At 46.1% G+C, this 22,433-nt stretch overlaps 1 protein-coding gene across 1 annotated transcript in view; it reads left to right on the top strand.

Annotated features, from left to right (window-relative positions):
• The window catches only part of FOXO3 (forkhead box O3), a 93,077-nt gene that overhangs the window by 57,295 nt on the left and 13,349 nt on the right, over nucleotides 1–22,433 (top strand). The window contains 2 exon segments of the mRNA XM_086631268.1: nucleotides 20,125–20,824; nucleotides 20,827–21,558. Coding sequence (XP_086487394.1) covers nucleotides 20,125–20,824; nucleotides 20,827–21,524 — 1,398 coding nt within the window. The 3' untranslated portion in view covers nucleotides 21,525–21,558.

Genomic DNA, 22,433 nt, shown 5'->3' with positions numbered 1-22,433 from the left:
TTTACAGGCTCTGAAAGTCAGAAACATACCAAATATAGACCCACTAGAGGAGCTGGACAAAGAAAACCTTGTTACCTTGCGGGGCTTTGGCCTTTGATGCATTCATTTCAGTCACAGGATGTTCAAGTTTAGCCAGGAATTGGCAGACAGACGGACCGCAAGGCAGTTCACAGGGTGAGTCAGTCTAGGCGAGCGTGAAGAGTCATCCACATAAAGGTAACCTATTCCAGTATTTTCACAGAAACTTCGTTTTTCCCCGCTCCCTGAATTTTCATGTTTTTGTGGTAACACTTGGGTTTTCATTCCTGGTAGTTTTCCAATTGACACGTTGCTTCCTGCCTGCTCTGCCACCCAGTCACACCTCCACCTCCGCAGAACGGAGGCACAACCCAACCCTGGCCGTTGTTGGTGGCCAGAAGGTCTTGCCTTTTGTGAGGAGCTGTCAGCCAGAAGTACGATCAGCATAAAAATTGTGGCAGCATCCCTGTATTTCCTCCCTGCTCTCCTTCTCCAGCCGCAGCGGTTGTGCTTCCTTGTGTTAGTGTCATGGAGGACCAAGAAGCATCTGTGGTGTGTGATTTTAAGGCACTTGTCCGGCTGCTCGTTGCTTGCGGTGACCGTGTTTCTGCAGTCAGACAAACTCTTTAGGAACAACTATTTCACTTGGCCTTTCTTTCTGGAAAGCCATGGCCTTGAGGCTCTATCACGTGGTGGTGGGGGGGGTTTCTAAATGAAGAAGGTAGGAAAAGCACTGTATTTATTTATGCTGGCTTTTCTCAGAGGGAGCTGAGTAGAAAAGTTTCTGCTCTAAACAAGGTAGAGAGATTTTTCTTTGAGTTGAGGTTTATCAGTTGTTATCTTGTCATTTAATGCCCGTTAAACTGCTGTGGAAGCACCAGAGTGAGGAGCTAGTGATCTTTTCAGAAGTAAAAGAAGTAACAAAAATGAGGGATTAAATAGTTTACTCTCTGAGGCTAAAATTACTGGTATCAAGTGCTTTGTCTGTTTTATTGGTAGAGAAACTTTTATTGTTTGTTACAAGTCATTTACTTGAGAAGGGCAATGAGAAAGTCTGTAGTCTCTTTCTGTTGGTTCAGATGAAATATCGCGTGTGTCACTGGTACTAATTCCTCTTCCCATTCCTCCTGCCTGCCTGCCTCCCCCCTCATTTGGGGCATGAGTGTTGTGCCTCGGTCTCTTTAATAGAAACACCATGATCTTGAGACAAATTTCCCCTTTTTCATATGTTAGTATTATAATTTGTTTTATTTCTCTGGGGCTGTGCAAAGATGGAAACAGCTTGCAGAGATCTTGCAGTCTTAGCAATGGAAAGGGAGAAGCCAAAGGGAAAAATAGGTTCAGGGAGGGAGAAGAGGAGAAAATTGTCACGGTCTGAGTTCAGGTGCCTCTGTGCTGCACATGAGCAGTGGGACAATTCTGATCTTGAGTGCACTCAAACAAGCCTCAGGTCTCAGGAATACTTCGTGTGAGTAGCCTCGACTCCCAGCTTGGACATCCAAGATGCTTAAAGGTGGGCAGCGTGGCTCATCCCACTCTTCCTTGTCCTCTGTCCCCACCATGGTGTGCGTCTCCTGCAGGGGATGGAGAGGGTGTATGCCCCAGTACTGGGGTGTTTACCATAGGGCTGTGTGGGCTTGATTTAACGGCAAAGTAGTTTTAAAAACCACCAGGCGGGCAAGACAGTGGCTGCTGGTAAAAGGACTCTGGGAAGATGCCTCAGGGGGGATTAAGATACAATGCCGAAGCTATTAACTGGGAAGATCCTGCCTCCTCAGCTTGGATCTGTTTTGCCAATGTTGAGAAGGAACAGATCAAAGAAACTATAAACAGTTAAAAAAAAAAATCCTCTCCAGGCAGAAAGGAGGCAGTTGTTTGGGAGCTGCTCATTGGGAGCAGACACCTGCCTTCGAGTTTGCAGGAATCCTGGCTTCTCAGCAGCAACTGAAACATGTGGTGGCGCGGGACTGAGCTAGGAGAGGCATATGTCCTCTTTTGTATCAGTTGTAGAAAACATTATGGTGCCTCCCTTCTGTTAGTAGTAAACCGTATTCTGAATAGAGAAAGCTGTTCCGTGGGGCTACTGACGCCAGCAGGGATCCCCGAGTGCCACCCCACAGAACTGCGGTTCCCAAGCCCCAGCAGGCGCTTTTGGAGAGGAAGAATGGATGCAGCCGTGCCAGAGAGTGCATCCGTTGATGCTCACTGCTCTGTTGTGTACCAGCCCATGCACACACCGGGGGAAGCAGTAAATCCTTGCTGTCCTGCTGGGCAGGAGGGAGTGACAGGGCTTGGGCAGGTAAGGTCGGGCACCTGCTGGCCCTCCAGCACCAGTGCTGCATCCTTTGTGGGAGGCGGTTATGGCCATGGGTGCCGGCGCAGCCTTTGGCTCAAGGCACGTAGCTCCAGGAAGCCTGAGCTTTTTGATCAGTCTCCTTTTCAATCTGCTGTGTCTCTGAGGGTTTGAAAAATTTACTTTTCCAGTAAATGAGAGTCTCAGTCTTTTTCCCCCTTGTGCTTCCTTGCCTATCCCGCTCCAGAAAAAGGAGTTGTTTGGCCTCGCTGGCAGAAAGCCTCTTGTAAATCTCCGAGTGCCAGATTTTGTAATTTATTGCCCACTTACCCCACCAAATATTTTCAAATTACTCCTGTTACTTGCTGGCCTGCCTTTTACCATCCATTTTCCCTTTCCTTCCATTTTACCAAAGTGTTCATCTGAGGCCCACACATGTAAAAACCCTCAGTTTAGATGCATCGGTTTCGAAGATGTCCATCTCCTCTGCTTTGGGTATAGTTTGTCCCTCTTGACTTTGACTTTTCCGTAATAGGAATCTGTGTCGTGGAGGAATCTGGAGCTATTGGGTTGCCTTCTGCATCTGCTAGAAGTGTTACGTGAAGCAACAGCCTCTGAATTTAGCAGTCTTAAACCGCGTCCTTTCCTGGATCTCTCCTGCCACATGTCACTTGTATGTGAAGTTGTTTATTTGGCTAGATGATGGCAGTCTCAGGCTTTTGCTATCTCTGCGGACACATATGGTCCTGCTGATAGTGAGTCCTGTGTGTCTGCCTCAGATTTGCGGGTGATGGTGGCATGTGCAGAAAGAAACGGGTGGAGTTGGCCGCACCGTATGGCGTGCAAGGCTCTGCAAAATCCCTATCTGTGGGAATTGCTAGTCAGCTCTTATCGGTCACGTCCCGGCGCAGTGAGTTGCAGAAATCAAATTAGCAGACAAGTCAATTGCTTACGTCAGTCAGAAGTTTCGCACTGGGGGTGATGTGATAGTCCAGGGCCCCTCGCTGGGTAGCGTTCCTGGGTTTGATTAGGAGGGCTGTAACAAAATGAAAACCTGACAGTGCAGTTTTGTTTTGGTCTTGCTTTTTTTCCCCACCTTCTTTCTTGTTCAAAACGTTTTTTCTCGCTGTCCGGTGCAAGGAGAGTAGAGATTCTGTCCCTGCCATAAAAGTAGAGAAAGCTTTGCCCTGTTACTTTATAGAACAAGTTGTTGTGACATACCACACAGTTCCTCACATCATTCGGTAGTTCATTAGTCTGTCACTGTACAGGCATATTAAATGACAAGCTAAAAAACACATTAAAATTCATAAAGGGTATCAAATATTCAAAGTAAGGAATGTAAAAAGAAGCTGTTCGCTGTAAATACTAATACCTGTAGTTGCATAAACATAACGAAGAAGTGCTGTGCACCACCAAGCAGCGGACCGCTGCTGACAAACCTGCGGCTGCCTGGGAATCCCTGCCGTTATTTATTTCCAGAGAGTTGCTACTGCTTCAGCAAAGTCTCCTTTAGAAGCCCCAGCCTGTCATGTGAACCTCGCTCCTAAACAAACACCACGGCTAACTCGAAATCGGAGGCAAGATCAATTACTTCCAGGCTCTCAGTGGCACAGAGTAACAAGGCGTGATGTTACGTGTTTCTCATGTCCAGGGCAAAAGTAATAGACCTCTTGCTTAACATTTTGGAAGGCGCTTTTTTTTCCCCCCCTGTACTGCTTTCCCTGGGGTATTTATGTCATGTGTCATTATATCCTCTAGTAATGCTTAACTTTCTTCTAAACTGCAAATGCCTATATTAGTGAAGCAGAACTGAACTTCCCAAGTACAGGCAGCAGGCAAACTTTAAGGTTTTAGGGGCAGGCCTTCTGAATAAAAGCTTCAGAGCTCCCATCAGTTCTTTCAACAGCAAATCCCAAATTCAGTTTCAGCTGTGTCCCACTTTTGGGAAGAATATCTAGCCTTAAATGCAAAAACTTAAAGCAATGGGGAATCCACCCTGCCTCTAAAAAAATTGTGTTTTCAGAAGGTTAATTACCTTCACTGCTAATATGTACATGTTATTTCTGCTGTGGTTTCAGTTTCCAAATACTTGGGCCTTGTTGAGGCTTTGTCTGCTAGCGATACAGTCCCCAGCCTCCTCTGCCCAAATCTGTAATAAATTAGTTTTCGAGGCTTTGGTCTGTAGCGATTCTAAAAATAATTTCTTATTGGAACCCAATTGAATCCGAGGGAAGCGAGGTGATAATCAAATGATGTCACCCTCACGTCTTGCGCTGCATCTCGCTGCCTGCCAATACTAGCAACTGTTGCTATGTACCAGGGGAAGGTGATACTCCCAGCCTTTTCTTGGTGCTGGAAAGCACTCTTTCTCAGTGCTTGTCAGGCCCTGGAAAGCTCCTGATGTCTGTCCCAGGCTTTTTGGTTTAGCCTCACTTGTTGGATAGCCATGGAGGAACATGGTTCGTGTCCTGTTTGATTCTTTGCATTCTTCTTGTTCCTGAAGAAGACTATTTCCCAGAACCACTGCCAGACTGGAGGACTGATGTGATCTCACCTGTGCAGTGCCTCTGTCGCAGTGCTTAGGAGGGGGCAATGGGCTCTGGGGTAGAGAGCTTGCTTCAGCGTGTGTGGCAACAGCCACAAATCCATGCACTGGGGCAATGGCATAACACCGTGACTTCTCCCAGCCAGTTCATTTCCTTTTCTCAGTAGTACCTCTGCAAACTTGGCTGATGGTGAGGCTCGCTCCGCGCGCCCCCCCCCCCCCCCAGCTTTTCTCTGGGTACTTCCAAAAAATAAAAAAAAAACACCAAAACAGCAGGGTTTTTTGTAATTTGACATGTGGGGCTCCAGAAGTTCTTCAATAGCAAACCCAGTCCTGTCATCAGCAGTAGGCAGGTGATGTAGTGGATTGCTTTTCTCTCCAGTAAGAGTCAGCATGAACTGGGGGGTTCAGTACCTGGCAGATGGCATCCAGCATGTTGCAGGGACTGGTCGTCAACAAAACTAGAGTTGTGGATTATTTTTTCCCATGCTCTCCTAGCAAAATGTGCTGTTGGGGTGTCCCAGATCTGTTGTTGGTAAGACTTTTTACTGACAGTGCGTGCTCATGCAAGGGTAGATGCCCCTCCTGACAAGCATGTGATGACTATTAATACTCAGAAGAATTAGGCTCTGGCGCTGGTATGACCTTCTCGGCAGTGCTGCTTCTCTGCAAGGCAGAGCCCTGGGTTTGCAGAGATGCTCTCCAAGACTCCCAGCGTCAGGCTGGCCTCTCCTGGTCCATGCCTGCAACTGAGCAGACAGGCCCAGCCTTGCTCCCTTGCATTGACTGAGTTGTTTGTCCAGAGTCACCGAACATTGTGGCGTCCCTGGCTCTGCCAGCTGGCCTCTTCCCTGGTGGGAGGGGAGCTGCAGGTGTGGGGTTTTCCTGTGCTCACCTGCATCCCCAAATGACTTCCACCCACTCGGGATGCAGGATGGGAACCTCGGAGCGAAACAAGTCCAACATTCGTGAAGTCCTGGTTAGTGCTAGCACATATTGGCAGCTGTTCCGTGCCCTGTCTCCATTTACATGGGATTGCTTGCAGTATTTGTCTTCCTTTTGCTACAGTTGTTATCTAAAGATGCAAGCTCCAACTTTGTGGTTTTGGGCAGCTTTGGGGTGCTGGATTGCAGCATGTTGTCCTGATTTCGTGCAGGGCTTCAGTTTTTATTTTAATCATGTACGGTTGCAAACAGCATTGTACCCGGTTCCAGCAACGTCATACCTCTGGGGAGGGAGCAGGGGACAGAGAAGGGACACGGTGAAGAAAGCGCTCTGTGTTCGTTGGCTGCTGTACCAGAATGATGGGATGGGGCTGAAGCACTGAGGCATTTTACAGGGTTGTAATTCCCAGAGAATCCTTTCCAAGCATGTACACCGTCCCAGTATGTAGCATCACTGCGGCACTAATTGATGTGTAAGTGCCTGTAAACGGTGAAGTGAAGTTACTTAAAGTTGTTAAAGTTATTTTGCCTTTCACCAAGTGAAAAAAAACAAAGTTATTTAGGTGGCAAAAAGTAGAAGAGGAGAAAACGGGCAGAGTACCAAACTGTGACTTGTTTAAAGTAGCTTGTGGAAGTATCTTGAGGCCGTCTTTCCTGAAAGCCTTTGAAATTCAAAGACTGTGACCTCTTGCCTCTTGGCGCACAGACTGATTCCTTCTCCTCCTCCTGGCAGATTCTACCTAACAGTTGCCCTTTTTTACCTCTTTTAAATACCCCTGAATCACAGAGCTTGCTCCTTCTGCTTTTCTTCATTCAGGTCTAAAGCCTTAAGGACTGTGTCAAAGTAGCGAAGAGGACAGCATGTTCTGGATGCTAGAGCCAAGGGGAGGGGGTGGGCAGAGGGAAGAGATGACCCTGTCTTCAGGCTTCAGTCCTAATCCTGCAGACTCTTTCTCCTATGAAGAGTCCTGCAGAGGTCAGCCAGACTTCTGGCATGAACAGCGATTACTTGCTATTCAGCATCATGCTCGAGCTATGCTTAAAGTAATAATAATAACATGGCCAGAGTTTGTGATAAGGCATGGACGGGGTGCTTTAAGCCAACTGAACGGAGAGGCTGCTGGAGACATGCATGGGATTAATTAAATAGAAACTTTGCTTGTTTGACAAGCAGGCTGAGTTAGGCCAAACTCTAGAACTCAGAGAAAGTGGCTTCCTAAAAAGAATATAAAAATGCTGTGCCACCAGTGTCCAACACGTGCTCCCTGGTATCGGCCCCAAGGAGGAACGTTAGTCCAAACACACGTCGTCTTTCCAGGAGTTACCTGCCCAGGTGGCCCAGTTCCCTGCGCGCCAGTGTCTTGTGCGCTCCTGTGTTTGGCACTGCCACCAAATGAGGAGGCAGTGTTTTGAACTGCCCCGTGCTCCCGTTGCATTTGGGGTTACATTGTTGGCTCTTGGAGTGGGAACCGTTTGTGAGGGCCTGGAGCTGCAGAGCAGCTCGCCTGGAGCTGCACAAACATGATGTTGGGGCAGCAGGAGGGAGGTGAAAATGAGCAAAAATTTCACCCCGTTGAGCCATAATGCCTTAGGGGAGTACATTTAGGGTCTCCTAATACAGAAGGCCTGTCCGGTAGCTGCAGTTGGTTTCCTGGAAAGTCAGCTTCAGCCCTTACTGTTCTGGACAGATATTTTCTGCATATACCTGTATTAAGCTACTTCACTAAAATGCAACTTGTAAGCATCATGGAGTCCAAAGTGCCCAACGCTTTGGCAGCGTTGGAAAAAAGATGCTCCTCTATGCATATAGCTTCAAGGTTTCTCACTGTCCTGACTTTAATTGCTTTTTAAGGGCAGTGGGGCAGCAGGGCAGGGGGAGGCAACTCTTTAGCCTCAGTTAAAAAAAAGGAACCCAAGTGCTGCCTGCTTCTGCCTGTGCAGGCAGAGTGCCACGGGGGCAACAGCTGAAAAGACGGTAGCTGCTGCAGGTGCAGGGAAAGACGAGTGCCCCGTCTGCTCCCTCCTGCTGTCTTCCCCGCTCTGTTGACAGCATTGCCGTTTGTCCTGCTGAAACCTTATGTGGCTATCACTGCCTGTCTCCCCAAAGGCCCAGGGTATGGTGAAAGGCTGGGCTGCCTCCATCCTCTTCCTCCTTATTGACGTGTCACAGGAGGAAAAAACCCTAGACAGAGATAGGTTGTCCAGGGTCATCCTGTTGTAGTTATGATCATGGCAGCAATTCATAGCTGAAGCATTTGATTTGTTAACTTTATAAAAAGATGCCATTAAATACTGTATTTAGCTCCTCAGGGGAAGTAGCCTAGTTTCTTTTTCATTTTCCGTTTCTCATCCCTGTTTTAACATTAGTGACTCAGCTGTCACTCTTCGGAAGGGCTGCTGGGGTTATAGCTGTGATTGAATGGCACCAAGAACCCATTTCTGCTGAAAATAATTAATATGGTGCATTTTCACCTGTAAAAGAGCCTGATACAAAACTACTAGGTTTTCGTTAACTTTTGCAAGCTTTGAAACTTGCCTCTGAATAAAATTAGAAATGTCTGTGTGTCTCCTCTTGTTTGTCCTTGTCAATGAGGAGGAGTCTGGCAAAGACTGATGCATGTCTAACTCCAACACATTGAGGATGTTCTCGTTCAAGTCCACAAAGCAGCTCACAGAGTATCCATTTAGATACATGCAAAAGCCTTTGTAGGTGAGAATCTCGCTTTGCAACAGGGCACATGGTCAGGTCCTACAAACTAAGTTTCCACCAGCTCTGAAAGAAGTCTGACTAGAGGCAGGTGTGGATTCTTCCATCTCCTTAATTTTTTCATTCCCCACTTTGCTAGTCTTAACCAAAGAGTAACCTGGTTTGTTTCTGGTTTTCTAGATATCCCATCTCCTCTAAACTTTAATCACAAGGAAAAAAAAATTAAAAAAGGAAGAAGCAAAAATAATCATAAAACTAGCTTATATTAGCCTGTTTCATGTTTTGCGTATCAGTTCATATTATAAAAGTATTCACAGACCTGTCGTAATGTATACTCATACACCTTGCTCAGGGTGCTTGGTAGTGGATCCCCTCCCTTTCCCAGAAGGTTAAATACCCCATGAGCATTTGCTATTGCTCCTTTCTTTGTGTCCTCTGTTCAGCTGGAACTTGAAGGTGCTTTTTTCTTGTGTACCTTTGTTATGAAAATGATACCTGGCATGCTCAGGAGGCCTGGCATTCTTGAGGTATGAATACTGTGAACAATGTCATTAAAAAATAATGCTGTACAAAGGCACCATCATTCTTAGCATTGTCATTTAATGTTTGCCCTGTGTCTTGAACACGTAGGTGTTGAAAAAGGACTTATTTCAAGCGGTGTAGTTCCACTGACATAAGTCACTGGTTTCCCCCTGAAAGCAGGATGTGGCATGTGTCCACCCAGCCCACCTGGGGTCTGGGACCAGTTTCTCTGAGAAGCAGAAATTCATCAGCCTGTCCAGCGCTGTAAGAGAGCACCTACCTGCAGGGGTTGTGGGGCCATCTCAGTACATACAGCTACTGCAGTCCCAAGACGCATGGATTTTGATTCAGCAAGTCAATACTTAAAATTTTCTGGAGCAGAGGATGGCGTCTGTGAAGTGACACCATCTCACGGTATGGAGAGGTTGCCTCAATGCTTGTGCTGAAGGACAGGGAAAGCAAGGCTGGTTTGTGCTAGCATACAAAACCAAAGCTAGCCTCTGAATTTTATGTTCTGTAGTATCTTTATTGGATTAAGGCTACTTTGTCTGCCTGTTGAGGCTGTAGACTTTCAGATGCAAATGTCTTCTACTTTTGTAGTCCTTCCTACAAAGGGAACTCAACCAGACTGCAACCTATAGGGTCGGTAATTCTTGTCCTAGTACATGGTGATGACCTTGGCTGTTGGCACAGTCAAGCTCCTGAAACCCACCACCCCTTTGACTGCAGCTGCCTCTGAAAAATGTCCTAGTCTATGTACTGGGCGATACAAGGGCCCCACCATGTCCCGAGCGTTGGCTTCAGGAGGGATTACTATGTGTACAGGCTCAAACCAGGAACATGAAAAGGCCTCCACTCATCGTTCTGCTATTTGGGCTCCGGTGTCGGGGTGGGCACTAACAAAGCACCGGGAAATGCCAAAGTGCTTGATGCAGCCTAGCTTTAGGCTTAGTATTAGCACTTGCGATTGTGATTGTATCAATGACAGTGATCTTAGTTTCTCAGATTAGGTAAATAGCTTAAAAAAAAAATTAAAAATACCTGTGCATTTACCTGGATTGTAAGGTTTCTGGGATGTGCTGCTACAAGCTGCATGTGAAACAGGAATATCCTGCTTACCGTAGCAAAGGTCTGATTCATTGGCAGCATAATAAGTGTCATCTTCCTTTTTGTCGATCCTCAGGTATACTTTAGCCCTGCAATGAACAGAAAATAAATAAATAAAAAATCCAGTACAACCAGTAACATGCAAGTCTCAAGTGAGGTGAGGTTTGATGAAGACTACAACAGTTTCTTAATGGGGTTAGATGAGGCTGAGGTTAATCCAGAGGGACAGAGGGAGGGTTTGGTGGGTCCCGGTGGGGGCAAGCTCTCTGAAGCCACCATGCTCTGGGAGGTGCTGGGAACGACTGTCCCAAAGCAACCGCAGTCCAAAGGCTCCCTGGTGAACGATGAGATCCACACTGCTGCCAGGGAGAGGGCCAGGGTGGCTGGCCAGAGGAAGACGGGCTGGTGGACTCATCTGCCGGAGGCACCCTTTTCTCCCCACTGAACTGCCAAGGAGGAGCCGGTGTCCCTAGGTCTGACTTGCAGGCTGGGTGAGGGGAGTTAAATTTTAAGATTCTATAAAGCTTTCTCTGTAGGAAAAAAACCCAAGAACTTTTAAACTTGGAGATTGCAGACAGGGCATCGCAGCGTGGAAACTAAAGCCACGTGCCTCAGTGGTGAGTTTGTGGGCAGGGCTGGTTTTGGGGCTGGATGTCCCAATGCAGGGCACCCATGAAAGTCAGATTAAAGAACGGACTGGGGAAAGACTCCTGAAGTAGACTCACCTTCCTACTGTTCATGTAAAAACAGTGAGGAGATAGATGTTTTTCTCAACTCATGTCACCTGGAGTGGCATGAGCTTGGTTTGCGTATACAGAAAGCAGGTCTCTACGATTTTTCAAATATGTTCCTAAATGCTGTGTTTGAAATATGTTCCCCAACGCAGAGGGAAAATGTAGGAAACTGTAAGAAACCAAGAGGCTGGGAAGGACCCGTGTGTATTCTCAGGACAAAAGCAGAATGCGCATCCGAATACATCAAAAGGAAAACTGATCACTTTCTGCTTTCAACAGGCATTAATATTTTACAGCTGCCATTGCGTTTTGACGAGCGCGCAGGTATTTATTGGTAGTGCCATAGCTACCCAGTCCTGAGTCGTGAAGGAGGAGATAACCTGTTTTTCAAGTTGTCCTGTTCGCTCATCCCTCGTCTCCTAATTCACGCCCTAAGCCCTGTACCGGCACTGCAGTAACTCGGTGAATATCTGGAGTCATGGTTGTGTTTTCCCATACCAGCTGCTCTTCCCATGAGACTCCCAAGGGTTTTTTTCCCCAAAGAACCAGCAGGTCAGACCCACTGAGAGTCATGCTTAAGTGCATCCCCAGCTTCCACAGGTGCTTGAGTCCCTTTGAGAGGGGACCGTCCCCTTTGCCACGTCAGCTGCTAACTGAAGCCCATCATATTATAAAATGCACTTAAAAAAAAAAAAAAGAGATCAGATAGTTATCTTCTGGTTTGATAATAAACCAATTATATGCTTAAAAATAGCACAGGAGAGGGGTCCTGTTTCAGATTAGTCTACGTAGCAGAAATGCCGGGGGCTGTTTTGGAAGTTGCTTGAAGGCTTTCTTGCGAGAAGGTCTCAGGCATCTGTGCCGGGTTCCAAAGGGTTTGCTCAGGCCTGATCAAACTCGGACAGTCGACGGCATATCAGATCTATTCCTCTCATCAGTCACATGTCAGCCGTAACTGTCACCAGATTTGCAGTTTAATGTGCGCAGCTCAACACTTCCGATTAATCCAGCCCGGGTATTTAACAATCTATCGTTTCAGAGCTGGCACTTCACAGAGCCGCGTGCGAGGCAGCCGTGCGCTCTGGTAAGGCAGGAGCCCTGGAAAGCTTTCTTCATGCACATGGATTTTACTCAATCCCTGCTACTGTGCAGTGGAAGTTAGTGCTGGTTTAGTTGCATTTCACAGGCTTAGGAAGCGTTAAAAAAAAAAATCAACACATGACCACAAAAAATGTTGAAAAAATAAAGATTTATAATAGGTGATTCAGCAATGGAAGCTTTTGTTTTCTTCCATGGGAAGCTCCTATTTTTAGTGAATTATTATAAGCAGTAGCATCACTCACATTTATTTATAAAGGCATGATAGAACGCCCATACGTGTTTCTAAATAGTCAATGTATAGTAATGGCCATATGCTGAGAACGGGCGAAAATAGAATTGAACACTCTGGTTTCCACAAAGCTGCGTGAGTGTTGCGCTGGGATCTTTGCATCTAAGAAATGAAAAACAGAGATTTTTTTTTTTTTTTTCCTTCTAGTTCTTCTTTCTAGCAAAACAAACCCAAAGCCTTCAGGGTGAAAGTCTGCCTCGCAGTAAAATTGCATGTTTTCATTGAGGTCTAACTGGGTGACCGCTGAGGTTTGAGAGGACTCTTCCAGCAGCTTCAGCAGCTGGTGGGTTGGGGCTGTGCTGACACTGGGAGCTATTTTTGTGAGAGTTACTGTACGTATAGTAGTCACGTTGATTAGTCGTGTGTGCTTGCACTTCTCTTGGGGCTCCGTGGCACTGAGGAGGAGAGTGTTGCCCTGCTGAAGGGGCTGCACAAATACAGGGTGGTGTCATTTCCAATGTTCCTACGGTGGAAATGCTTTAAATGCTGGTGTTTGCCGTTAAGGAAAAAAAAAACAAACAAAAAAACATAAAGAAAGATGTTATTTGCTGGTATCACTGCTCCTGAACAGAAGTTACAGCTGTTTTGATCCAACTCTGCAAACACCCAGCCACCTGTGTCCGTTGCAGCTTTTTTGTATGCAGCTCCTTGTGCTTAAGTTCGGTAAGCAGCAATGTCTGCTGTTCTCTCGCTGGCTGTGCTTGTGTCCCAGTCAGGCCTGTGCTCAGGTGCCTGCGGATTCTCCTGAATCCAGCACCTTGCGAGATCAGTGCCTTCAAGTACATTCCTACTCTTAATTAAGTTAAATCCTTTGGTTGAAATTAATAGCGTTCTTGAATTTGGTGCAGCCTTGATATGAAGCCCATGGAAGGGAGCGAGAAAGGTGGCGCTTGACAAGGTGCCTTTAGCAACCTCACAGTGATGGTGCCTGCCTCCCTATTGCCAAAGCCTATTTTCACATGGAAAAGCATTGGCGTAGCAGGGGCAAGCACTTTTTTTTTTTTAGGGGGCTTCCCATAGCAAAACGCACCAGGGTGTTTGGCTCCTGATGCTGGGAAGAGTTGCCGGAGAATCCAGCCTTGTTCTTACTCCGCAGCTGCATTAGTTAAAATACCAGCATTTTCCTCATTCTCTGGTTCCCATCTCCCAACACCCAGTGGAAAAAAAGAAACAGCATGCAGCATGCTCTACTCACAGCAAAACAAATGTTATTTATTAGAGTTCTCCTGCGGTCAGAGGACGTCTGACTGTAAAATAACTGGAGATTTTTCTACTAACTGGAAGCGTGATGCTCTGAGACAATTTCCAGGCAGTGTGTATTTTCAGCTAAGTTTTATTTACGTCAGTGTAGCGATTTGCAAGATCACTGTTTGCAAAGAGTGAGGCAGCAGTTGTTATAGCTGGAGTTATTATTTTTTTATTTTTCTCTAGGAAAACTTTTGATGAAGTTGTGACTTGGTTCCCTCACTCCACACTTTTTGACGCTTTTCTTTTCAAAAGGGAGATCTTTTCAAACCTCCTTGGTGGGCTTGCTGCTTGCTGCCTGTCCTCGTAGCAACGAGTAGCTGGGGCGATGGAGAGCGAGGCGCATGTTGTTGAGGAGGGTTTGTTTTCCCTTGTCCTGTTGGAATTTGACATGGCGCGATGCCCTGCGTGCAGGACGGAGGCAGATCGGCCTACCGCTCTCCTGTCTGAGCCAATGTGTTTCGGAGGATAGATCTTCATCAGACTTAAGGTTCTCTCAAGGAGCTTCATTGTCCCTCAAGGCTTTGTGCTCTTCCTAGGGGTGGGGGGATGCTGGGCAAAGGCGCAGGCAGAGACCTAATGACAGTGAAGAGCCTCTTCTAGCTGTACCTCCATCACCGAGATCAGAAATACTCCTTTGAAGAGAGGATGAGGAAGGGAATCCACAGAGCCACTCTTCAGATGATGAGCTGACTTCTTTCCCCTAAATCTGTGCTGGTTTTTATTGGTTTTTTCCCTTTTCCTGCAGGAGGGCATGCTTGGGTGGCAGGGCTGAGCCTGTGTCACCCCGCTTCTCCTTGCCAGGGCTGTGAGGACGGTGGCCTTTGCCAGCTGGGTGCGAAGGGCTGCCTCGATGTCCTCTGTGGGACGCTGTTGCATTCTCGCCACCTGCTTCTGCTGAACAGCTGGTGGGATTTGTGGGAGCCGCCTTAGGAACTCGCAGATGATGCTGAATGTCGAGCATTGAAAATGTTTGGGTGTCAGGAAAGATTTCTCTTTCTGTGTCTAATTTACTTAATGCTTTTTTTCCCCTGTGACTTCCATAATTTAGGGAAAATATAACAATCCTGAACACATGATGTTTAGGTTTATGTGGAAAAAGATGTATATCGGTACAACATGCCTGGGTAGATATTGTGGGAGGACTTTCCTTATGTTTTAGTTCTTGCTTTTTCTGCAGCTCCAGAGCACCTTCACTACTTTATTAAATATATATATTTTTCTGGTTTGCAAAAGCTCATGGGAAAGGGAGAAATTCTGAGACCTCTTTGGCCTGAGGATTTCCAAGGTCCTTGAGAAGAGCCAACACTGCAGCCTTACAGAGCAAGGCAGAAAATGACCATATGGAACCAACAGATTAGTACTTCCTAAAGGTCTCCTTGTCTAGACTCACAAGCCCCTTTCACCAGAAATTCCTACACACATGCATGCAATAGGCAACTTTAATTATTCATACTTTTGGAGTCACTGTATCTGTTTTCTTGTTTACTTGCAATTGAATCTCATTGGGGACTTTAAAGAAGCTGCTAAAGAGAACTAACTCTGTCCCAGCTGAAACCAGGACAGAGTTGAAGCAAATTCTGAGTTATTTCATAACTGAATGCAAAGAAAGTAGTTTGTTTCGGTTTTTGTTTAATTTTTGGTTGGAGGCTGTCTGTAGGGGTTTTCATCCCAAAGGAGATTTGTGCTACAACAGTTTGAGTAAGGTGACACAGGCTGGAAACTGAAATTCAAGTTTGCTAGCGGGGCCACGGAGAAGCGGGGCTCCCTCCACTCCGCTGGAGGCTGGTCAGCTGGCATTGTTTCCATGGCTTCTTTTCAGTGGTATTAGATCCGATGCCTTTCCCTACCGTGTGGCTACCAGACAACTTCATACGGTGAAGTTAGAACATTAAATATGTTAATACAGTATAAATAAAGTATAAGTCTCCCAAGTGAGCATTAGCAGTATTTATGGGTCTGCAGATAGCGTTTGTTTTTCTCTCGTCATGTCCTAGTATCTCAATTGTTAAAATAAAAACTGCTCTTGATTTGTAGCCATAACTTTACAGTTTAGGAGCCTGTATCTGAAATAACAAATTAGCCACTCACTACAAAACACTGAAATAAAAACAGACCAGTGTGTAACTTGGACTCGGCGGCCACCAGCTGCACCTCATCTTGCTAATCTTTAGGCTCTTTTTTTTTTTTTTTTTTTTTTTTAAAGCAGGGACTTTTTAGAGTTAAGTTACACAACTCTCTCTTTATTTTTAAAGCGAGTGGATTCCTTGTTGCGTTGTTGAGGATGATAAATTGATACCACATGTTGCTTCCAGACAAAAAAGACTCTGTACTGCAGTGGAAGCACTTGCAGCTGGTGTCTGAGTTAATGGACGGGCTCCACAAGGTAAACACGGGTTGGAAGAGGCTGAAACAGGCACAGGGAAGGGGAATTTTCTCCGTTTTAAAGGCTCAAGCATTTGCTGCTGTTGCCTGACCGGAGCTGAGTGTTGAAATAACGTGCAGTCGCAGCCTCCCTGGGAGACTCATTCAGTTGTTCGTATCAAATCGGGTATACAGCACTTCGGAAATATTTGAGTGTCCTCCCTGGGAGGTTACCCATTTGCAGTCTTATCAAAATATCAAGAGAGACATGTAATTAGGATGTGCTAGCTGATCTCTTTTTGGTTTTTTTTGCAAGCAAAATGCGGCTGGCTCCCTCGAGGAGCAAAACGCGGTGTGGCGGGTTGATGTTTCTAAAAGCTGAGAGCGTGGCCCCGGGTTTGGAGAAAGTGCCGTCACCCCACGTGTTGCTGCCCTGGCTACTAGTGGGCACTCAGCTGCACCCCTTCTCCTGATGCCGTCAGTCTAGCCAAGGTAGGGTATCAGGGCTGCTTGCCTTTGGCACTGCACCACCCTCTGCTTGCGCCACGTCTGCTCTGCCTCCTGTGTTCTTCTGCTCTGGGTCTTCCTCATCTCTGGGGCTGCTCGTTCTTCCCTGCAGGACTACTTTCCCCAGGGACCAGGACCCGGCTGGGCTGGGCTCAGTGCCATACGGGATGCTCTTGATCTTATCTACAGGAATCTCAGTCTTCTGGCTTTTAGCAGAGCGCACAACGTTCTTCAAGTCCGGTATAATAGTAACACTAATGAAGGGAGGAGCTCATCGTATTTCTTTTCTACTCTGCTCTTGTACAGTCCGTATGTTGTACCCATCAGTGGTACGTGAGCTCTTTCCAAGGTGTCTGCAGCCTGGCTAGCATCTGTCCCTTCCACATATGGTCTCCAGGACAGATTGATGGAAGTTCCTTTATAGATCTTTTAAAGTTTCTCCTTGCATTTTGGCATGGAAGAATGTGTTATGTTTCCATCATCATGGCATAATCCGTTGCCCAAGTAAGTCAAAGACAAATGCCCATTAATTTGATCAGCAGCAGATCCAAACTCTATTTGAATCGTATTTGTTCACAAAACCTGTATTTTCTTTGCTTCCCCACCTCCTTTGCAGTGTGTCGCCTGGTCATATAGTACTAATGCACATGGTTGTGAGCAAAGATTGTCCCACAATGTTTTCCTGTATTTTAAGTGGATGGGAACATTCTTTGACAGCTCAGAAACCAGGTAGAAAACACAGTTATTTCCATCCCGATTGCAGCCTGGTAGCACAGCGCGACAGCCTTAACCGATGTGAGTTGTCAATCCCGGTGGCTTCTGTAGGAAAACTTGCATGTGAAAGGATAATAGGATCCAGCCCTAATTTGATTTGGCAGAGCATCCAACACAAGGAGAAACCAAGAAACTCAGATACTGTTGCTGAAGAGGTTAGCGGGGGAGGTAACGTGAAAGAAGTGGGTTTCAAGGCGATATTTGAACAGAGGGTGGATTGGCCCATAATTATGCTTAAGGAAACAATCTTCCTACAGAAGAAAAGTAAAGAAAAACAGGAGCTGGATCGTAAGTGACATATTGCATAATGTAAAGGAAAACAAACTGCTTGGATTTTTTATAACCACCAATTTTTAATGCCGAAGTATTATTACATTCTTTTATTATTTGTGTAATACCAACACTGAGGAAAAAGATACAATAAGAAGAAAATTATGCATGTGCACACACATAGCCACACATGCAGGAGCCCTCATCCTGAAAGGTGCCTCAGTCTCAGTATTTTACCATTTAGGATTTTTCATAGGTTTAGACCAGATAGTTTCATACTACGGCTACCACCAGCAGAAATAAGCCATTTTATGAAAACACCATAGGTTGAGAACTGTTAGCTGCTGGCACTTTGGCTGAGTTTTTTATATCTGAAGCTAAGTGGCATGCTGCGTACGCCACCTTAGCTGTTTCTTTTCTGTGCTTTCTAAGATTTTTTTTCCATTAGCAAGAGTCATGGTGCTGTGTATCCTCATACCTAGCATTTTTAGGTGGGGAACAGCATGGTTTGTCTGGCTCTTGTAGCCTGTCTTGGTGTGGTGATCTAGCTATGGTTGTCCTCGTCCTGCCGCCGGCACTTTGCGAGGCAAGATCCCCGTGCAGATGTTCTCACAAGTGGTTGTCCATGAAAGTCAAGGGATGAGTGTGAGAACTACCTGCATTGATGCAGTACAAGCTGGAATATCAACAATGGTTATTTTTCAAAAAAACCTCAGCAGTTCTCCAGCCAGTTGGGAGAAACCTGAGGAAGTAAGCAGTGGCGCTTAGTTATTAGAAGTTAGAAACAGACAGTTGCCAGACTCAAAATATAGTTAAAATGTCATCAGTTAAATAATAAAAAGCTCTTTCCTTCCTTAGACTGAAGAACTATTATGCTGCAACTCAATCCACTGCATTTTGATGGCATGATAGTCCCTTAGAAATAGACAAGTTTATAGCTGAAGCACTGACCCAAACTTCTCTCAAGTATGTCAAGAGAGTCTAGTCTGCTGTTTTGTGCAAATTGTTTAAAACGTAACAGTTGCTGTTTTGAACCGTGGTCCATATGATTTCTCTTTTCATTAAGTGATAATCACAACCGCGTCTGCTGTCTGCGTGTGAGAAGAACTTCAGGCGTGTTTCCCATTTCACAATCTGACAAAGACCACAGCACTTAACAGGGGAAGAAAAAAGGCATTTTATACTGAAAGAATTGTTTAAAAAAAAACAGACTGTATTTCTTTATACATCAAATGTGTCTCCAGTTCACTTATGTCAGACATCCATTTATCCTAAGGATGCAAATGTTGAGATGCTTGTGAATGATTTGTTGATTGATTCATTCTTTACCTGTTTAAATCTGGAGCTTCTTCAGTGCTTTGTAAATGAAGGACATTTATCCTGGATGGTTTGATTATGCTATGATCCTGTTGACTTTGTGTTTTTAAAGCATGCTGGTAGAACAAATGTGATTTTATCCTCTTTGTAGATATACCTGGTAATTGCCAAAATTTAAGAAAAAAGAACTTGTGCAACTTTTTAAACTTGATCATCTTTAACCTGGAGGAAGGGGACAACTCTTTTATCAAAGCATGGGATGGCTCCAAAAATCTTTTGACTTGCACATGGGGAAAAAAACCAAACCCAAACCTGAAAGCATTGTCACTAACAAATGCTATTTGCTTGTCCTTTGTTTGAGCCATATTTTAAGTCCGAGATCAGCAGGATGAGTGGAGTGGGATTTTCATCTCAGTTATTTTGGTGTAAATCTGGAGTCGTTTCACCAGGGGTACCGTGGGCTGGTTTTCTTGGCCTCTTTCTCATTCTGTCGTAATTATCATTGATTTGAGCCAACATGGGTTTTGGATCATAGATGTTACTGACTAGTGCAAGCGGGTAATGTGCAAGAGCAGACTGTACATGGGCTCCCCTGAAAGTTCTGTATTTCGTAGGGTGCTGTGCAGCACGGGGTGTCCAGCTGTATGTACAGCAACTTCCTACAACTCCATATCTAGCAGCTTACAGGGACAGGATATTGTCGTGTACTGTGTCACATCATGTTTTGAAGACTGTGAGGGTGCTATAGTGAGGGGACAGCTGGCCAGCTGCTGCAGTACAGGCGTAATTGTGGTGCCTTTAATCAAGAGAGAAAGTAGAGCTTAGTCATGCACAGAGTGCCTGTGGGAGAGGAGCAACAGCTCTTGCAGTTTTCTCAAGAATTGTTACAACAAATACGCAACGCACATGCCCATGAAGAATTAAAAAGACATTTGCAGAGGCTGCGATGAACGTGACTGCCCCTCCAGTCAGATTTTTGCAGTGTCTTTGCAGTTTTTATCTCAAGGAACTGATGACAAGATTTCTGATAGTATAGAGGTTTGTCCTGAGTCAAAAGTAAGGGAGAAATGTCTAGCTCCTTGCTAGCAGGAATGGAGCCATGTCACACTCCTTTCCTTAGGATGCAACTTTTGGGAGTGTAAAGATGAGCACCAGGAGCACACAGCTAGTGCAAGCACGGGGCTTGCTTTGCAGCAGCCACGCTGCAATCACACTCCAGCCCTCTCATGTCCATCACCCAAGAAACACATGTTGATGTCCAGGAGGGCCCAGTGCTTCTATTCATGTTGCTGTTTCCGTGTGATGTTGGTTTTGTGATTGAGATTTGGGTAGCAAAGGAAGAGGCTTGCTGATCTTGACGTTTTGTTTTGTTCCTTTCTTGCAGAATTCAATCCGGCACAACTTGTCACTCCACAGCCGATTCGTCAGGGTGCAGAATGAAGGCACTGGGAAAAGCTCTTGGTGGATGATCAATCCAGATGGTGGAAAAGGTGGCAAGGCGCCCCGGAGACGCGCCGTGTCAATGGACAACAGCAACAAGTACACAAAGAGCAGAGGGCGGGCGGCGAAGAAGAAGGCAGCCCTGCAGACTGCCCAGGAGACGAGTGAGGACAGCCCTTCTCAGCTCTCCAAGTGGCCAGGGAGCCCCACCTCCCGCAGCAGCGATGAGCTGGACGCATGGACAGATTTTCGCTCCCGTACGAATTCCAACGCCAGTACGATCAGTGGCCGCTTGTCACCAATTTTGGCAAGCACTGAACTAGATGATGTTCAAGATGACGACGCTCCGCTTTCTCCCATGCTGTACAGTAGTCCATCGAGCTTGTCCCCATCGGTAAACAAACCGTGTACTGTGGAGTTGCCTAGGTTGACTGATATGGCTGGGACAATGAATTTGAATGATGGACTGACAGATAACCTCATGGATGATCTCTTGGACAATATAACACTCCCTCCTTCCCAGCAGTCGCCCACAGGAGGGATAATGCAGAGAAGCACCAGTTTTCCGTATGGTTCCAAAGGTTCAGGACTGGGTTCCCCGTCGAGTAGTTTCAACAACGCCGTGTTTGGGCCGTCGTCCCTGAATTCCTCCGCCAGTCGCCCATGCAGACCATTCAGGAGAACAAGCAGGCCACCTTCTCTTCCATTTCTCATTACAACAACCAGACGCTGCAGGATCTCCTCGCTTCTGATGCACTTAGTCACAGTGATGTCATGATGACGCAGTCTGACCCACTTATGTCACAAGCCAGCACAGCTGTGTCCGCCCAGAATTCCCGCAGGAATATAATGCTCCGCAACGACCCCATGATGTCGTTTGCCGCGCAGTCCAGCCAGGGCGGTCTGGTCAATCAGAGCCTGCCTCATCACCAGCACCAGTCCCACAGCTCCTCTCTTAGTGGCAGCCGTGCCTTGTCCAATTCCATCAGTAACATAGGCTTGAGTGACTCGAACAGCTTGGGATCCACCAAACATCAGCAGTCACCTGTCAATCAGTCTATGCAAACACTTTCTGACCCGCTCTCAGGCTCCTCTTTGTACTCCTCTAGCGTGAACCTCCCGGTCATGGGACACGAGAAATTCCCAAGTGACTTGGACCTGGATATTTTCAATGGGAGCTTGGAGTGTGACATGGAGTCCATTATCCGCAGTGAACTCATGGATGCAGATGGGCTGGATTTTAACTTTGATTCCCTCATCTCAGCTCAGAACGTTGTCAGTCTGAATGTGGGGAACTTCACTGGTGCTAAACAGGCTTCGTCACAGAGTTGGGTACCAGGCTGAAGGATCTTTGAGAACAGGGAAAATGGGCAAACAGGTCAGTGCCCCGTAGATGTGGTAAAATTCTTGGTTCCTTAGTTTTACTGGAGTTTGCACCAAACACTGAGTAGTTAGTGCACACTAATAATATTAATTTGACTTGCGATGGCTTGCTGTGTGTTGGTACGCAACAGGCGCAACCGAGAAACGTTTGGAGGTGTGGAGGGAAAAGCAAGGCTAAGCTATAAAAGCTGTTTGGCTGCAGCGCTGTCAGCACGCATCTGATGCTATGCGTCCTTCTAATTTAGGCATGAGAAACGCTAATGACAAATGAGGCAAACCAAGGTGGAACATCTGTGGGTTTTAGGAATCACAGAGCTCCATCTTGGCTTCTTTGAAGTCACAACAGATGGGTTCTTCTCTGCAGCCCGTGCCGCACGTAGCCGAGCTGTGTTACGTAGGGACGGGGCAAGGGGCTTTGCAGTCAGGGGAGCAATAGTGGAGCAGGGGAGGAGGAAAAGCGTCTTTGCAAAATCAGTGCACACACTGAGGGTTGGGGGTGGGACAGACCTGGACTGCGTTAGAGTTTTGTTGCTGCTGTGATACAGCAACACTAGCAAAGTTGTTTGGGGTTTTTTTTAATTGTATTTCTTGGCCAAAAAAAAAAAAAGTAGCAAATGAAGGAATTATACATTGAAATAGCAAAGGTGGGATCCTGGTCCCAGGGATGTCCTGGGTTTAATGTTTTAAGTATGCAAAAATTGTTGGTCCTCTCCCAGGACTAGAGTGGGCATAATTTTCTTTTCCACTCCATCAAGAGAATATTCGTAGGTTTGGGTTCTGACATAGGTGCTTTTCAAATTTTAGCCTCTTCCGAATAATTTTTTCTGGCTCTATTGCTTTTTTTCCATTGCTTCTTTTCCACAGCTGAGG

The sequence above is a fragment of the Tauraco erythrolophus genome, chromosome 2 (genome assembly GCF_009769465.1).
Source record: "Tauraco erythrolophus isolate bTauEry1 chromosome 2, bTauEry1.pri, whole genome shotgun sequence".
NCBI classification, from domain to species: Eukaryota; Metazoa; Chordata; class Aves; order Musophagiformes; family Musophagidae; genus Tauraco; species Tauraco erythrolophus.
Note: the sequence above shows the minus strand (reverse complement) of the source record. Positions and strands in the feature narration are given on the sequence as shown.